A 13,188-nucleotide genomic window follows, 5' to 3' on the forward strand; every position below is an offset into this window, starting at 1 on the left:
GTGAGCTGCTCTTTGATTGAGGCAGCCAGAGGCTTCAGCTCTTTTTGGATCTACTGTACCAGAGGCTGCAGCTGGGCTCTCCCATCCTCAATATAGGCACAGCGAGAGAGCGGAGACTCTGTGACACACTCAACAAAACATAGTTTATAATTTTTGGTTCTATCCACAGATAATATACTATTTTTGTGATATCTAGCTTAACACAGTACAATGCAATTAATCTACATAAATACTATAACATACTGCTGTAAGCATGGATTTGATATTGGAGATGTACCTAGCTTTGCCAGTCAGCTCATGATTCTTTGCTCTATCTACAAAGCCCTGAGTGGTATCGGTCATCAGAGAGGAAAAGTCCAGGATGCATTAGAGTGTCAGAGAGTTTCAGAGACACAGACTCGCTTCCTACAAGGTAGAGAACCACATTTCATCAGTGCTGCCAGACAGTGAGTATGAACAGAATGGGACATTGCTTGTTTTTTAACCTACAACAATCAGTTGCAGCATTTGGATGAACACATTCCAACAATATTTTTGCAATATTTTGCAATATTTCAGAAACTACTGACTACTAAATTAAGCAAATAATCAGATTGCTATCTTGCTATTGTTTTCTATATTGAAGGGGCAGCCTGTAGCCTAGTGGCTAAGGTACATGACTGGGACACAGAAGGTTGGTGGCTCAAGCACGATAGCGAAGCAGCCATGATAAGATTCTGTTGGGCCCTTGCATTGCTCCTGGGGGGATTTTCCCCTGCATAGTCTAATCAACTGCAACTTAACAAAATAACAAATTATTATCATATTATTATTATATTATATTTTAAGGAACCCACTCTTACTATGTGCCAGGGCCAAAACCACCAAGAGAAACCTTCATCATAGCTGTTTTGTTTTTTTACAAGACACCTGAAAATTTTAAACAACATGTTTATCTAATTGGTCAACTGGGTGAATTCAAAGTTGTCTGATACTTTTAGCTATAGTATATCAATAACAGTTTGACCTTATTTTGTTCCTGTTTACTGGTCTTCTCAACAGATCATGGTAAGATTCTCTTGTATAAGGGCAAGAGACATCTAATTTCCCTGCTTGCACCCAATAAATTCATTATAAATAACAGATCAGATATTTTAGAATGAAAAATTTACACTGGTATGCAGTTCATTATTGAGTGTAGTTGTCAGTGTAGTAGTGCTTAATACATGCCTAAAATATCAGGTTTTGCAGCTTTCCATTAAATTCCTCAAATTCTGTACTCGCACAGTGCAAGTGAACACTTCTCAAAATGCACATTTTGATCTGACCAGCTAGATCTGTTTTTTTTTTCAGTAAATAAACAAAACTCATTCAATAAAATAAGAATCAAAGGATCATACCTTCCCTGTTGTATTCCTCACTTAATGAGCTCTCATGGGAGGAGGAAGATTCTTATAGGAGTTAGGGGCGGCCTGTAGCGTAGTGGTTAAGGTAAAGGTATGGGACATGCAAGGTCAGTGGTTCTAATCCTGGTGTAGCCACAATAAGATCTGCACAGACGTTGGGCCGTTGAGCAAGGCCCTTAACCCTGCATGGCTCCAGGGGAAGATTGTCTAATCAACTGTACGTTGCTCTGGATAAGAGCGTCTGCCAAATGCCAATAATGTAATGTAATGTAGGGGGCCTCAGAAGACAAGAGATGATTTGTCATTGCTGATGGCAAGGCGTCCTGCCATTGGGTGGTGAAGGCTGATAATTAAATTATGCTGCCATTTGCAATTTTCTTCTGTGGAGTGCTGACAATACAAACGCAAAGCAAGTGGTGAGAGTAGATTCCAATGGATATGATTAAAAGGCTGACTGCAGTCATTTAAAACTCAGACTTAAAAGGAAAACTAATGAAAATGTGTTTAGCACATATGTTGTTCCACATACTTTCCACCACAGGAATATTGTAATGATTCAATAATGTTCTCTTGACCTTTATTGAGTTATATCGGATAATATCCTATAATAACAGTATATCATAATAAGAGCATGTGTTAAGACAGAACCAGCAACTCATATATACATTTTCATTCAATATTTAAACTAAAAATAGTAGCACATATATTTGTAGAGAATATTGTAAATCTTTATTGAAGATTTTCTGTTTAATGCAGTCCCAGTTTTGTCATCCTGGATGTCCACATCATAATGATAGTGCCCATCTATCAGCCTGGTCAAATGCAGGTTTAATTTGAAGGATTTTCAATTAATTTAGTTTAATTCATTTTAAAATTATTCCAATTTCATTTTAGATTTGGATGAGAACTTCTGAGCATTCACTGTAATCACTAGAGTTAAATAAAATCTGTTTGGAAAGAGAACTACATAAAATCTCATGTTTGGATTTCTGTTCATGAATATTTCTATGAATTATCTCAATCTTGTGCACTAGAAAATAATATTGGCTACTATTAGATTGAGAGTTGTGAGTGTCAATATGAATTATGCACTACTAACTGACACTGAAGATGTCCATCTTTACATTGCATTCATTTAAACCAATTTATTTTAGCAATCAGTTTGCAAATCTCTGAGGTTGGTCAATTACAAATAATGCTAATGGTATGGTTTAACAAATAATTTGTACATTGCTCCCTATAATTTAATGCTGTTGTAACACATGATAGCATAGCGACCATGTGTTACAAGTTATGCAAAAGATGGGTGCAAATTTATCCTAAACTGTAGCCTAGCCTGCTGAGACACACTCAATATCCCAGAAGTCAGTCCACACGCCCGAGTTGTTTTCTGACTGTCAAATATGGCGGATGTACTGGACCTACATGAAGCAGGAGGCGAGGATTTTCCTATGGATGAGGATGGTGATGGTAGTTAATACTTGAGCTGCACTGAAACCCTGTGCTTTTCCACTCTTGCTGGACTTGTGACATGACATTCCCCCTGTTATTTGGACACCGTAACGCATGATGATTAATAATGGGGCACGTTAGCTGTCTAGCGAGCTAAAACAGTAGCTAACGTTATACTTGGATGAATCGTCGTAATCATAGCCAACCCGCTAAGCCAAATAGTGTAGCTGGTTTGTCGTTTTAAACTCTGGCCGTCTTAACAAGTCACAATAGCCCTATTAACAGAAATTGGTTTGTTCGCCATTTCTAAGGCGTTAGCTAACGTTACGTTATCTAGCTAGCTCTGCTAACGTTGACTAAGTTAGTTCCATGCTTACTGGCGCTGGAATGAGTAATGTTAGACCTACTAGGGATAGTATTTTAAAACTTTTTTTGGATTGGATTTCAGTAATTGGATAGAATTAAATCTCAAAATGTGTTATTTCAAAACTACTAGCTGTGATCCTGATCGTAAATTTGGAAACAATGTAGCAACTTCCAAAACAATATAATTCTAAGCGCACAATGAAATATTTTTAAGAAGAACCTCACAAAACTAAAAGTGGTCTAAAGAAAAGGGGGAAATTATTTGTAATAAGTGTTTGCTCGTTGGTATTATGATTATGATTATCTACCAGAAAACCTAACCTGCAACTGTTGTTCAGTATCTGCTCAGTATGCTCATTGAATGTGCTAATTTTATCTACATATCGAAATACCATTGTATTCTATGAAACTGCCTACCTCAAGAAATGTGTTCTTTTTTTTTCTCTCTGTTCACATTTTGGCATGCTTTAGTTTTGGTTTTTCACCAGGCTTTTGTAATCTTATCTTCAGAGAGCATCCATAAGCTGAAAGAAAAGGCCAAAAAAAGGAAGGGACGAGGTTTTGGATCAGGTGAGTCTTCCTGAATTTTGTTCTTGTTACATAGATGGGGCCATACATTTACCCACATATAATCCCCTCCAAAAGTATTGGAAGAGCAAGGTCAATTCCTTTGTTTTTGCTATACACTGAAGAAAATTGAGTTTAGTTCAAAATATGTACATGAGATTACAGATTTTATTTCCTTGTATTTTTATTTTTATTTGTTAACCAACTTACAAAAGGTCATATCTTCTATCAGGGCACCCAATTTTTATGTGAGCAAAAATATTGGAACATTGTGTTTCTTGTTGCTCAGATGTGTTATATTGATTGGTTAAACAATACATAGTTCTCAATGTCTACTCTGTTTTAGCCTTGGCTTTTCCCTGTGAAGACTACATTTGTGTTAGAAATTATAAACCAACATGAAGACCAGAGAGCTGTCCATTTTGAAGCTTAGAAAAGAGGGGAAATTTCCATGGAAATACTGAGGCAAAAAAAATGTAATCCTGAAATGGACGTTTTTCTGCCATTGGTAAAATATCTCTCAAATATGTGTCTATTTTTGTATGAGGGGCATTGGCACTTTGTATCCTTAATAACCATTCATCAAGCAATTTCGATATACATATTTATGTTCTTCCTCACTATGCCACATACCATCTTGGTCCTATGAAAATGACCAAAATATGGTACCACGCCTTGTTTTATTCATAATATCTTCATTTACATTGGTGGTAGAGACTTCAAATATTGACACAATTAATCAAATTTATTACAGATATTTGCAGAAGAAATACTTATTGAATGTTTTCCAAATCTAGGGCCTTATAGAAATGTCTAGGCATGCAGTACACACTTTTAATGCTCAAGTCATACTGAGAACATGTTTGTCTTCCATCCTACAAACTTTGGTGAGGCTAGGAATAATATGTTTCAAGAGGGTAATGCCCAAACATGGCTTCCCAGATGAGGCATTTTTGAGAATGTAAATTTGTAAAAAATATTTTCAAAAAAGGGCCAAAGAAATATAAAAACTTTGGAATTAAAGAAAACATTTTTACAGGCCTTAGTTTTGGGACCCAGACATTATATAGACAAACTTTGAACAAAATCTGAGATGGTGCTGCAACCACTTTCCTGGATTCTGTTGGATTTGACACCGAATAACCCGCTTGTGTTATTTCTAGTAGATGAGGGAGCCAGGTCTAGAGCCAGAGAGGACTATGACACTGTGGAACAGGATGGTGATGAGCCAGGCCCACAGAGATGTAAGTGCAAGAACACACAGGAGATAATTAGACTGTATACACCGTCTAGACAACCTTGGGACCTCTGTCTCCTCTCTTTCTCTAATGCTGCACTTCTCAGTCATGTCTGCTGTTATGGATCCTCAGTGGTGATTCCCATGGTAGTCATTATAGCATAGAGGGCCATCTTCTGTACTGTTACCTAGCTCTAACAAATAATAAGGGGTCACATTTCTTCCACTTTTTGTACTTGCTATCACTCTTGGGACTGTATCCATCCAAAATTACTGTCACTCTGGATCAGAGCATCTGTAAGACATAATGATCTGTAAAACATAATGAGCTGGGAATGGTATAGATACAAATACTATGCTGTCAAGCCTCCACTAGATCTGACACAGCACTGTACCGTGTTCTTATTTTCTCAGTAATGAATTTCAGCATATGCTACCTTTTTCTAAACATTTGTCTCACATAGACTTGAAGCTTATAAAGGGTAGGTGTGAGTGCTGGCTCATCAAAAATGTAGTGGCTATATTGTAAAGCACCCTTTTGGCTGGAAACTGTGCTGGGTGGTGTACCATTATTACATCCTTGAGCTAGGACTCAAAACCAAGATGATGGCATGGGCGCTGGAATGCATACCATTACCCCTGAAATAAACGGTTGGCTGTTGTAGCCCCCACCTGCCTGATTTAGGCTGATTTTTAGAATGAAGACACACTACAGGTTGTCTGGTAAGAGACTGTTAAATGTTGACTTTAATGAGGCATCTTCATCACCACTGTTCTGTTCACACACACACACACACACACACACACACACGCACGCAAATTCTGATTTCCCCCAAATTGGAATTATATGTGGTTAGGTTTGTACGGACAACTATTTGGATCTCTGCCGCAGAAAATTTCCGTAGGAGAAAGTGCTTAGAGTTAATTTAACTTTTTCCGTGATATGACCGGTGTCTAACCAAGTGATGATGATGCATCCCATAAGTCTCTGCAAGGGCTGATTGATGGCTTAGTCAACGAGTAGAAAAACTATTTAAACTCTGAACATTGACGAATACGCTTGGCCTTCTTAACAACCCCATTTGTTATGACATGCCATTTATAGGCATGTCATCTAAACCAATGAATAATTTGGAGGAAAACTACAATTCAGACAGGGGTTGATGCATTTAAAAAAAATATTGCATTGAAGTTGCCACAAAGTTCCAGGCAGGATTTGGTGTTTCAGTATTTGCGTTAGCGCAACCATTTTTGAGGAGACCCAATTGTTTAAGTTTAGCATGCGTCTACTTCCCTCTAGCGGTGGAGGGTTGGATTCTGTTTGTCACTGGGGTACAAGAAGAGGCCACTGAGGAGGACATCCATGACAAGTTTGCAGAGTTTGGGGAGATCAAAAACTTGCACCTGAACCTGGACAGAAGGACAGGCTATCTGAAGGTATGGAGCAATTCAGACTTCCCCAGACTGATTTAGTGTGTGTGACCTGAAATGGGCTCAACAATTGACATTAATGTGAGGAAGTTATGCTTTTTAAAAGTGAGTTTCAGAGAATCATTTTCTGTCCTACTGATCTTTGTGTCATTAAAGAGAGAGCATATTAATAGCTTTTGAATTGGTAACAAATGTTTTCCCCTTTCAAACAGGAAGAATTGCTCTACAGGTTTTAAATGGAAAATGCAATAAAGCACACAGGCAATTAGATCCAGTGTTTTCTTTTGTTTTTGTAGGTGTTGTGTCCTAATTTAGACAGAGGGTGGCAGTATGATGCCAAATACACAGTATTACTGGATGGATGGAAGTTATGTCAAGATCCAAGTGAAGACTGAGCTATCCATGAGTGCAAAAAATGTTTCATCCTCATATATATTGGCAAAATTGTATTCCTTCTTGTTGAATTAGTAGTTTGTTTTGTTTATTATCAGCTATGCTTGATAGAATATGTTTGAGCAAAGAAATTACACCTGTCTTTGTTGATGCCCATTTTAGTTTTTTGTATCTATAAATGTGTGTTCCCTTGTGCAGGGATACACACTTGTGGAGTATGAGACGTATAAGGAGGCCCAGGCTGCCATGGATGGACTGAATGGCCAGGACCTCATGGGCCAACCAATCAGTGTAGACTGGGGCTTTGTAAGAGGACCACCCAAAGGCAAAAGAAGGTGTGCTCTACCTACTGGTTGATCTCTTATGAATAATTATCTAATTTGCTTATAATGCTTGTAAAAAGGATTAAATCCATAGGCTTTCATCTGTTGGTACATTTATTTTTAGAGGAAAACCAATTTTCTCTCATTTAACAGGAGTGGGCGGAGACGCAGTAGAAGCCCTGACAGGAGACGGCGCTGATTCACTCCCAACTCCAATTTCACTGGCTACTGCCATACTGCTGACCCTTCCACCAACCAATGGGAGACTGACAAGAAGGTTTCATTCACAATAGGTTATTTTGTTACAAATGTCATTTTTATTTTGCAGGTCTTTAAAGTGGCAATAGATGGTCAATTTTCAGGTTTACACATTTTCTAAGGAAAATAAGTTATCCAATTTGTTACTCTTTTTATCACTGCATAGTTTAATCCTCTGAATAACTCATGGTCTTTGGTGGTTTGGTAGGACTATCAGTTCTTATTAAACTGTTTAAAATAAATAAATTGTTGATATTGGACCAAAGAGACTGACTGACTTTACTCTATACAGCCTTGTCAGCGGGCCTTGCTGTACGCATACTGTAAGGAAACATAGTTTTACTTTTCTTACCATTTTGAAATGTTGAAGTTGAAACCATTTCTAATTATCTGACTATAATTCTAAAACACATAATTTTTTATATTGTGGAATGGTTTTGTTTTGCACAACTTAGAATAGAATAAACAATTTATAAAAACATATTCCTTGTTTACCTCAACTATGGTTTTGCGAGTTTAGAAACATCAGCAAGACATTTATTGACATTATTGGAGATTTATTGTTTGTCTTGGAATTAAAATTGACATGTTGAAATGGCAAATGGTTTTCAGCTCAATCAACAGGTTTGTTTTAACCCGATACACTGTAGATCACGCATTGTTCACCGAAACAGATTAAGATTCTTTGAGACTAAACTGAGTTTTGAGAATCTCCATTCAAAATGTTAGTTAGTCTAGGCTTGGGCTTAATCTGTGTCTGTGAAACTGGCCTCATGGTGCAGTCCGTAAGTATTTGGACAGTGACACATTTTTTAATTTTTTGCTCTACTGCAGCAAATAAACAGTTGAAATAAAAAAATCACTATGTGGTTACAGTGCTTTCATTTGAGGATTTTTTACATCCATATTGGGTGAACTGCATAGGAATTACAGCCCTTTTTATACACAGTCACGAAGTAATTGGACAAAATAACACAAACTGAAATAAAGTAATCATATAAAAAATTTTGTTGCAAATCGCAAACCCTTTGCAATCAATGACTGCCTAAAGACACCCATAGATATCACCAGATGCTGGGTATCTTCCATGATGATGCTCTGCCAGGCCAGTAATGCAGGCCTCTTCAGCTCCTGCTTGTTTTGGGGGCTATTCAAAGCAACCAAAGCCTTCAGTCTGGTCTTCAGCAAGTGAAATGCATGCTCAGTTGGACTGAGGTACAGTGATTGGCTTGGCCAGTCAAGAACATTACACTTTTTGGCCTGAAAAAATCTTTGGCTGTCCTGCTACATGATGAAGCATCATCCAATCAGATGCATTTGCTTTGAACTGCGCAGACAAGATGTTTCTGTATACTTCGGCATTCGTCCGGCTGCTGTCAGCAGTGACATCAATGAACAAAAGTGAGTCAGTTCCAGTGGCATCATCTTATCTGTCCACTTTATTCCATGTTTTTTTGTACATTTTTTGCAAACGGTGTCCTGGCCATTATATTCTTGAGGCGTGCCAGGGGTTTGCATCTTGTGGTGAACGCTCTGAGGTTATGCTAGCATAGCCTTCTCTTGATGGTCAATTAGTGATGAAACTTAACACACATGTCCAATAAACATTTGAGCGGCCATGTACCAATTACTTTTGGTCCCCTAAAATTGGGGGGGGGAGAGGGACTATGTATAAAGATGGCTGGAATTCCTACATGGCTCACCCAATATGGTTGTAAGCTGAAAGTCTGCACTTTAACCACTCAGTGATTGTTTTGTTTCAACTGTTTGCTGGAGTATAGAGCAAAAACAAGTACATTCTAGAGGGTGGTATATTGGAAAGAGGTTCTGATGCCACTTAACATTCATTAACATTAACTCAGAGGGATTCACTCTTCATTGAGACAACCTTGACAAAAGCAGTTTTTATATATTTTCTGTTCTTAAATTATTTATTTAGGAAAATACTAGTCTATTTTAGCACAAACTAATGGAACAATGTAGCTATGAAGCAGACACAACAGGATTATCGAGCTCTTGGTTCCATTTCAAAGAAGGAACAGCTCAATACAAGTAAAATTGTCAGGTGCTACTTTTTCTATTGCCTCTATCTGACCTGACAGGTAGGCATTTTGTCAGAATTTCAGGTGACTCAGCACCCAGCAGCTCCAAAAATGCGTTATGTTCAGGAGTTGCAGCTGCTGGTGACAAATTTTCTTGCTTTCCTCTCAGCGCAGTCTCAGCTGCCATTCAACGTAGCACACTCCACTGCATAGGTTCATTTGAATTTATCATTGTGTTGTTATGAATACTCCTGTAACGCTCACACTGGCACGCTATCTAGTTTCATGAGGCTACAATCGCCTGTCTGTAAAACTGTTCTATCGTACAAATTACTGTTGATCAGTTTAATACCCACCAAAAGGCCCAATCCGAAAATGGGAATCCAACCTATGTTGTAAGGCCATTGGGGTATTTCAGTGTCAGTCAAACCCACCTTTTCACTTGTTAGTCAATGAGAGACGTTCTGTTCTCACAGATGGGCGGACTTTAGCAGTATCTAGCGACATTGTTGTTGTTGCAAGAATTTACCTACTTTATCGGTAGGGCTTTTTAATGCTAAATAATAGACAGCTTTGCGGGATTTGTACAAAGATAGAAACAAGTGGTCTGAAAAACGTGGACGATACTATTTAACGTCTTCCAAGAGAACCGGCCAGGCGATGAGAAACAAATTTGTGAGGCCGCTCAAGGTAAGTATACTGAAGCAATTCATAATGTGTTCAATCTCAGTCCAAAGAGTTCTGTCAATTCAGTTTTGGCCTAGCTAGCTAGCTAAATTGCCGACTGAATAGTTGGCTGTGCAAGTTAAATAGGATAATGTACAGCTCTCGACCCAAACATCGGTAGTTATCAAAAGACTGTTTCGTATAGAGTTACTTAACCCAGCAGACAGCCATGATAACTATTAACGCTGTACATCGGATGCGCTAGACCATGTTAGCAACACATTGCATGTTCGTGCTAACTCGTAGGTTAGCCATTCATTTGGTTTAGCAGGGCGTGTTGCTGTGCGTTGCTCCGTTATATATCCAGTTAGGGTCGAGCACAATTGACTGGATTGTCTAGACTGGCTAGCCCGCTAACTTTTATTAGCAACACTAGTAAAGCTATAGAGCAAGCTAACGATGTATTTATGTAACACGTTAGCTTTCTCGATAAGTATATGGCTAATTTGGATACCGTTAGTAGCTAGCTGCAGCTAATTTTGTGGATTTGTTGTGTTAAATAATTTGAGGTGAGCAAACTTACTTTGGAACGGAATTTGTAAACGTAGCTTGGTAATGTAGCTATATTGGCTTACGATCTTGCTTACGTTAGCTAGCTAGCTAACGTTGTCTGGTTAAAAGTTGGACTGTCTGGTTGGTTATACAAGGTAACTTATCACAACCATTGTGTGCATAGCCACTCAGCTAGCAACCTAGCTAGTTAAATGGGACATTTTGCATCATACGGGTTTTGGCTTTCGGAAATTGTATTTACCGTACTAACGTTAGCTACACATTGAATAGATTTGAACTTGTGGGCTTAGCTCGCTAGATACATTATTCTTGTTCCTTGTTGCCAGCCGGCTAACTATAGCTAGTAAGTGAACTCTCTTCAGCTAACGTTAGAATAGCTAGCTAACTAAGCAAGCAAGTAAACTCGTCAGCGAGCCAGCCACACCTTTTAAATGCTTTCATATGCCTAGTTATCTATGGTACTACTGTCTAATATGAGCATTACGTTATTAACGTTATATAACGTTTTTGGATGTCCTTGGTTTATTTTTGTACATTGAATTCTACAATTGTTTTAATTACATTCAACATGAAACTGCGCGGGTGGAATTCAATACTCATGCTTACTAAACATTCTACACGTATTAATAGCTATAATGCAAGCTAGCTTGCTTCAATAGTAACAAGGATTTACTACTAGAGAACAAAAAATAGCGGTCGGAGAATCCTCATAATGGACCTTACACAAGGGGGTTAAAATATGTTAACAGCAACAAAAATGCGTAGTTACAGATTAATGTGGTTTAACCGCATTATTTCATAATTATGTTCGGTCGAGTTTCACAGACACAGCCTAGCCCTAGACTAAACTCAATTTTGAGTGGAGATTCTCCATAGAAAACCTAGGTTAGTCCAGGACTAAGGTTGAATTGTATCTGTGAAACCGGCTCTTGAAGTCATAAAGTTTTATTCGATTTTTTAAATGTAGGCTTTGCGTAATTGTTAACATGTTGTGCATCGATTAACGTTACGTTTTAGTTCACCTGATGCAAATTGAACCATTATACTTATATTCTCTTTATTTGACACTAATAGCCACATGTGTATTATGTAGACCACTTTTACAGCCCACTCGTTCACTTCTGAAGATATTCATTATTTTATTCATGTCTGCGTGTGAAATTTGGCAGTGCACCGTTCGGTCCTGGCCGGGAATACTGCGAATATTGGTACAGCGTGATTAATATGTCACCCGAACAATTTCTGTAGCGAAGGATACAGTCTATTGCATTGATTCTATGTGACAAGTATACTTTTCTTGTATCCTGTTGGTCTCAAAGCTGACTTGAAATTTTAACCTGCTGTTTTTTTTTTTCTTTCTTTTGTCTCGAGTCGACAGTGCTTGCATCGTTTTATTAGGACAAAAGTGGGGATTGGAGAAATAACTAGATGCTGGATATTGATGATTTATGTTGTATGGTAGTTATGAAAAAAACATTTGGTGTCTGCTAATGTAGGATTTTGTTGGAAAGTGGTTGGGTCTGCAACTATATAGTACTCCAGGGCCAACACCAGTCCTGGTGGGCCGGTGTGTATGCTGGATTTTGCTTCCACCAGTTACCCTGGCTCAATCAGTCAAATAGCCATATGCACCATGACCGATTCACTCGTAAATTAGATCACAGTTAAACGCTACAGGTCAAGACCATTTATCAGCAGCCGTTTATATCACAGAATGTGGCTAAAAATTACAGATCGCATGAATGATTGGGCTAATTAAATAATTAAAAGCAGTAGTTTGTCTGAAATCCAGAAACTGATATGGCCTGTCTTGCCCATCCCTGGAGTACACAGACAGGTGACACACAACTAAATAGACCAGGTAGTATATTTTGGTTCCTAAACGTGTCTAGAGATTATTTGTGTCTTTCATGTTGCTGTTGCTGCTTGCATTGACTCCGCTATTAGTAAGCTTTTGAACTGCCATTGCATCAATCAATCAGGTCAGGTACAAATTTAAAATGACACTACCCCTGTTTCTAAGTTGGCATGTGCTGACATTAAACACTTGTTCCCTATATTCTGTATTAATGATACTCATAAATGTGTTTTAATGTTTTGATCGTTGAGGTCATTTCATTAAACCAGTATGGTAGAGAATGCATTTGCTTCTCACTAATAGTTCCAACAGGGAACAAAAGCCTGGCTTTGTTTTGCGGCCCTGGCCAGTCCCACTACAACAGAAGGGTAGTGTTACACTTCAGTTTAAATTATTCAGCCCTTTATTTACAGTATCCTTTGTCATTGTGTTGTCCAGTGTAAGCAGCCTGCCTCAAAGGAGGAACTGGGGCAGGTAAACAGTCTCTTGAATGTGGAGGCCTACAGGCCTTGTTGTAGGCCTTGAACGGGCAGTGTTTTGTTGTTGGTGTACCACTCTTGTTCATGTTGTTGTTCAATTTGCCTCACAGTCACTGAGGCCTAGATATTAATTAGGCACTCAATGCATAGTGACTCTC

General features: G+C 38.3%; 2 protein-coding genes across 8 annotated transcripts in view; both read left to right on the forward strand.

Moving 5' to 3' along the window:
• The first annotated feature begins 2,719 nt into the window (after positions 1-2,719).
• On the forward strand, positions 2,720-7,677 carry rbm8a (RNA binding motif protein 8A). Of its 5 annotated transcripts, none has more exons than XM_061253344.1 (6): positions 2,720-2,849; positions 3,714-3,773; positions 4,934-5,014; positions 6,308-6,444; positions 7,030-7,166; positions 7,308-7,677. In XM_061253344.1, the coding sequence occupies exons 1-6, from the start codon at positions 2,789-2,791 to the stop codon at positions 7,351-7,353; spliced, it is 522 nt and encodes a 173-aa protein (XP_061109328.1). In that variant the 5' UTR covers positions 2,720-2,788; the 3' UTR covers positions 7,354-7,677. The 5 variants fall into 5 exon arrangements, with proteins under 5 accessions (XP_061109328.1, XP_061109330.1, XP_061109331.1 ...); XM_061253346.1 differs by having other exon boundaries at positions 4,937-5,014; XM_061253343.1 differs by having other exon boundaries at positions 2,758-2,855; positions 4,937-5,014.
• A 2,297-nt stretch (positions 7,678-9,974) lies between these two features.
• otud7b (OTU deubiquitinase 7B) overlaps positions 9,975-13,188 on the forward strand; it is a 40,543-nt gene continuing 37,329 nt past the window's right edge. For all 3 annotated transcript variants that reach the window (XM_061262275.1, XM_061262282.1, XM_061262293.1), the window contains exon 1: positions 9,975-10,144. The gene's annotated coding sequence lies outside the window, so the exon portion shown is untranslated. The remainder of the gene's footprint in view (positions 10,145-13,188) is intronic.

The sequence above is a fragment of the Conger conger genome, chromosome 1 (genome assembly GCF_963514075.1).
Source record: "Conger conger chromosome 1, fConCon1.1, whole genome shotgun sequence".
Taxonomy (NCBI): Eukaryota; Metazoa; Chordata; class Actinopteri; order Anguilliformes; family Congridae; genus Conger; species Conger conger.

Coding starts and splice junctions, on each gene's coding strand:
- rbm8a (XM_061253342.1), top strand. CDS start 2,789: ATGGCGGATGTACTGGACCTACATGAAGCAGGAGGCGAGGATTTTCCT. Junction 3,774..4,933: donor GGGACGAGGTTTTGGATCAG/GTGAGTCTTCCT, acceptor TGTTATTTCTAG/TAGATGAGGGAGCCAGGTCT. Junction 6,445..7,029: donor GAAGGACAGGCTATCTGAAG/GTATGGAGCAAT, acceptor TCCCTTGTGCAG/GGATACACACTTGTGGAGTA.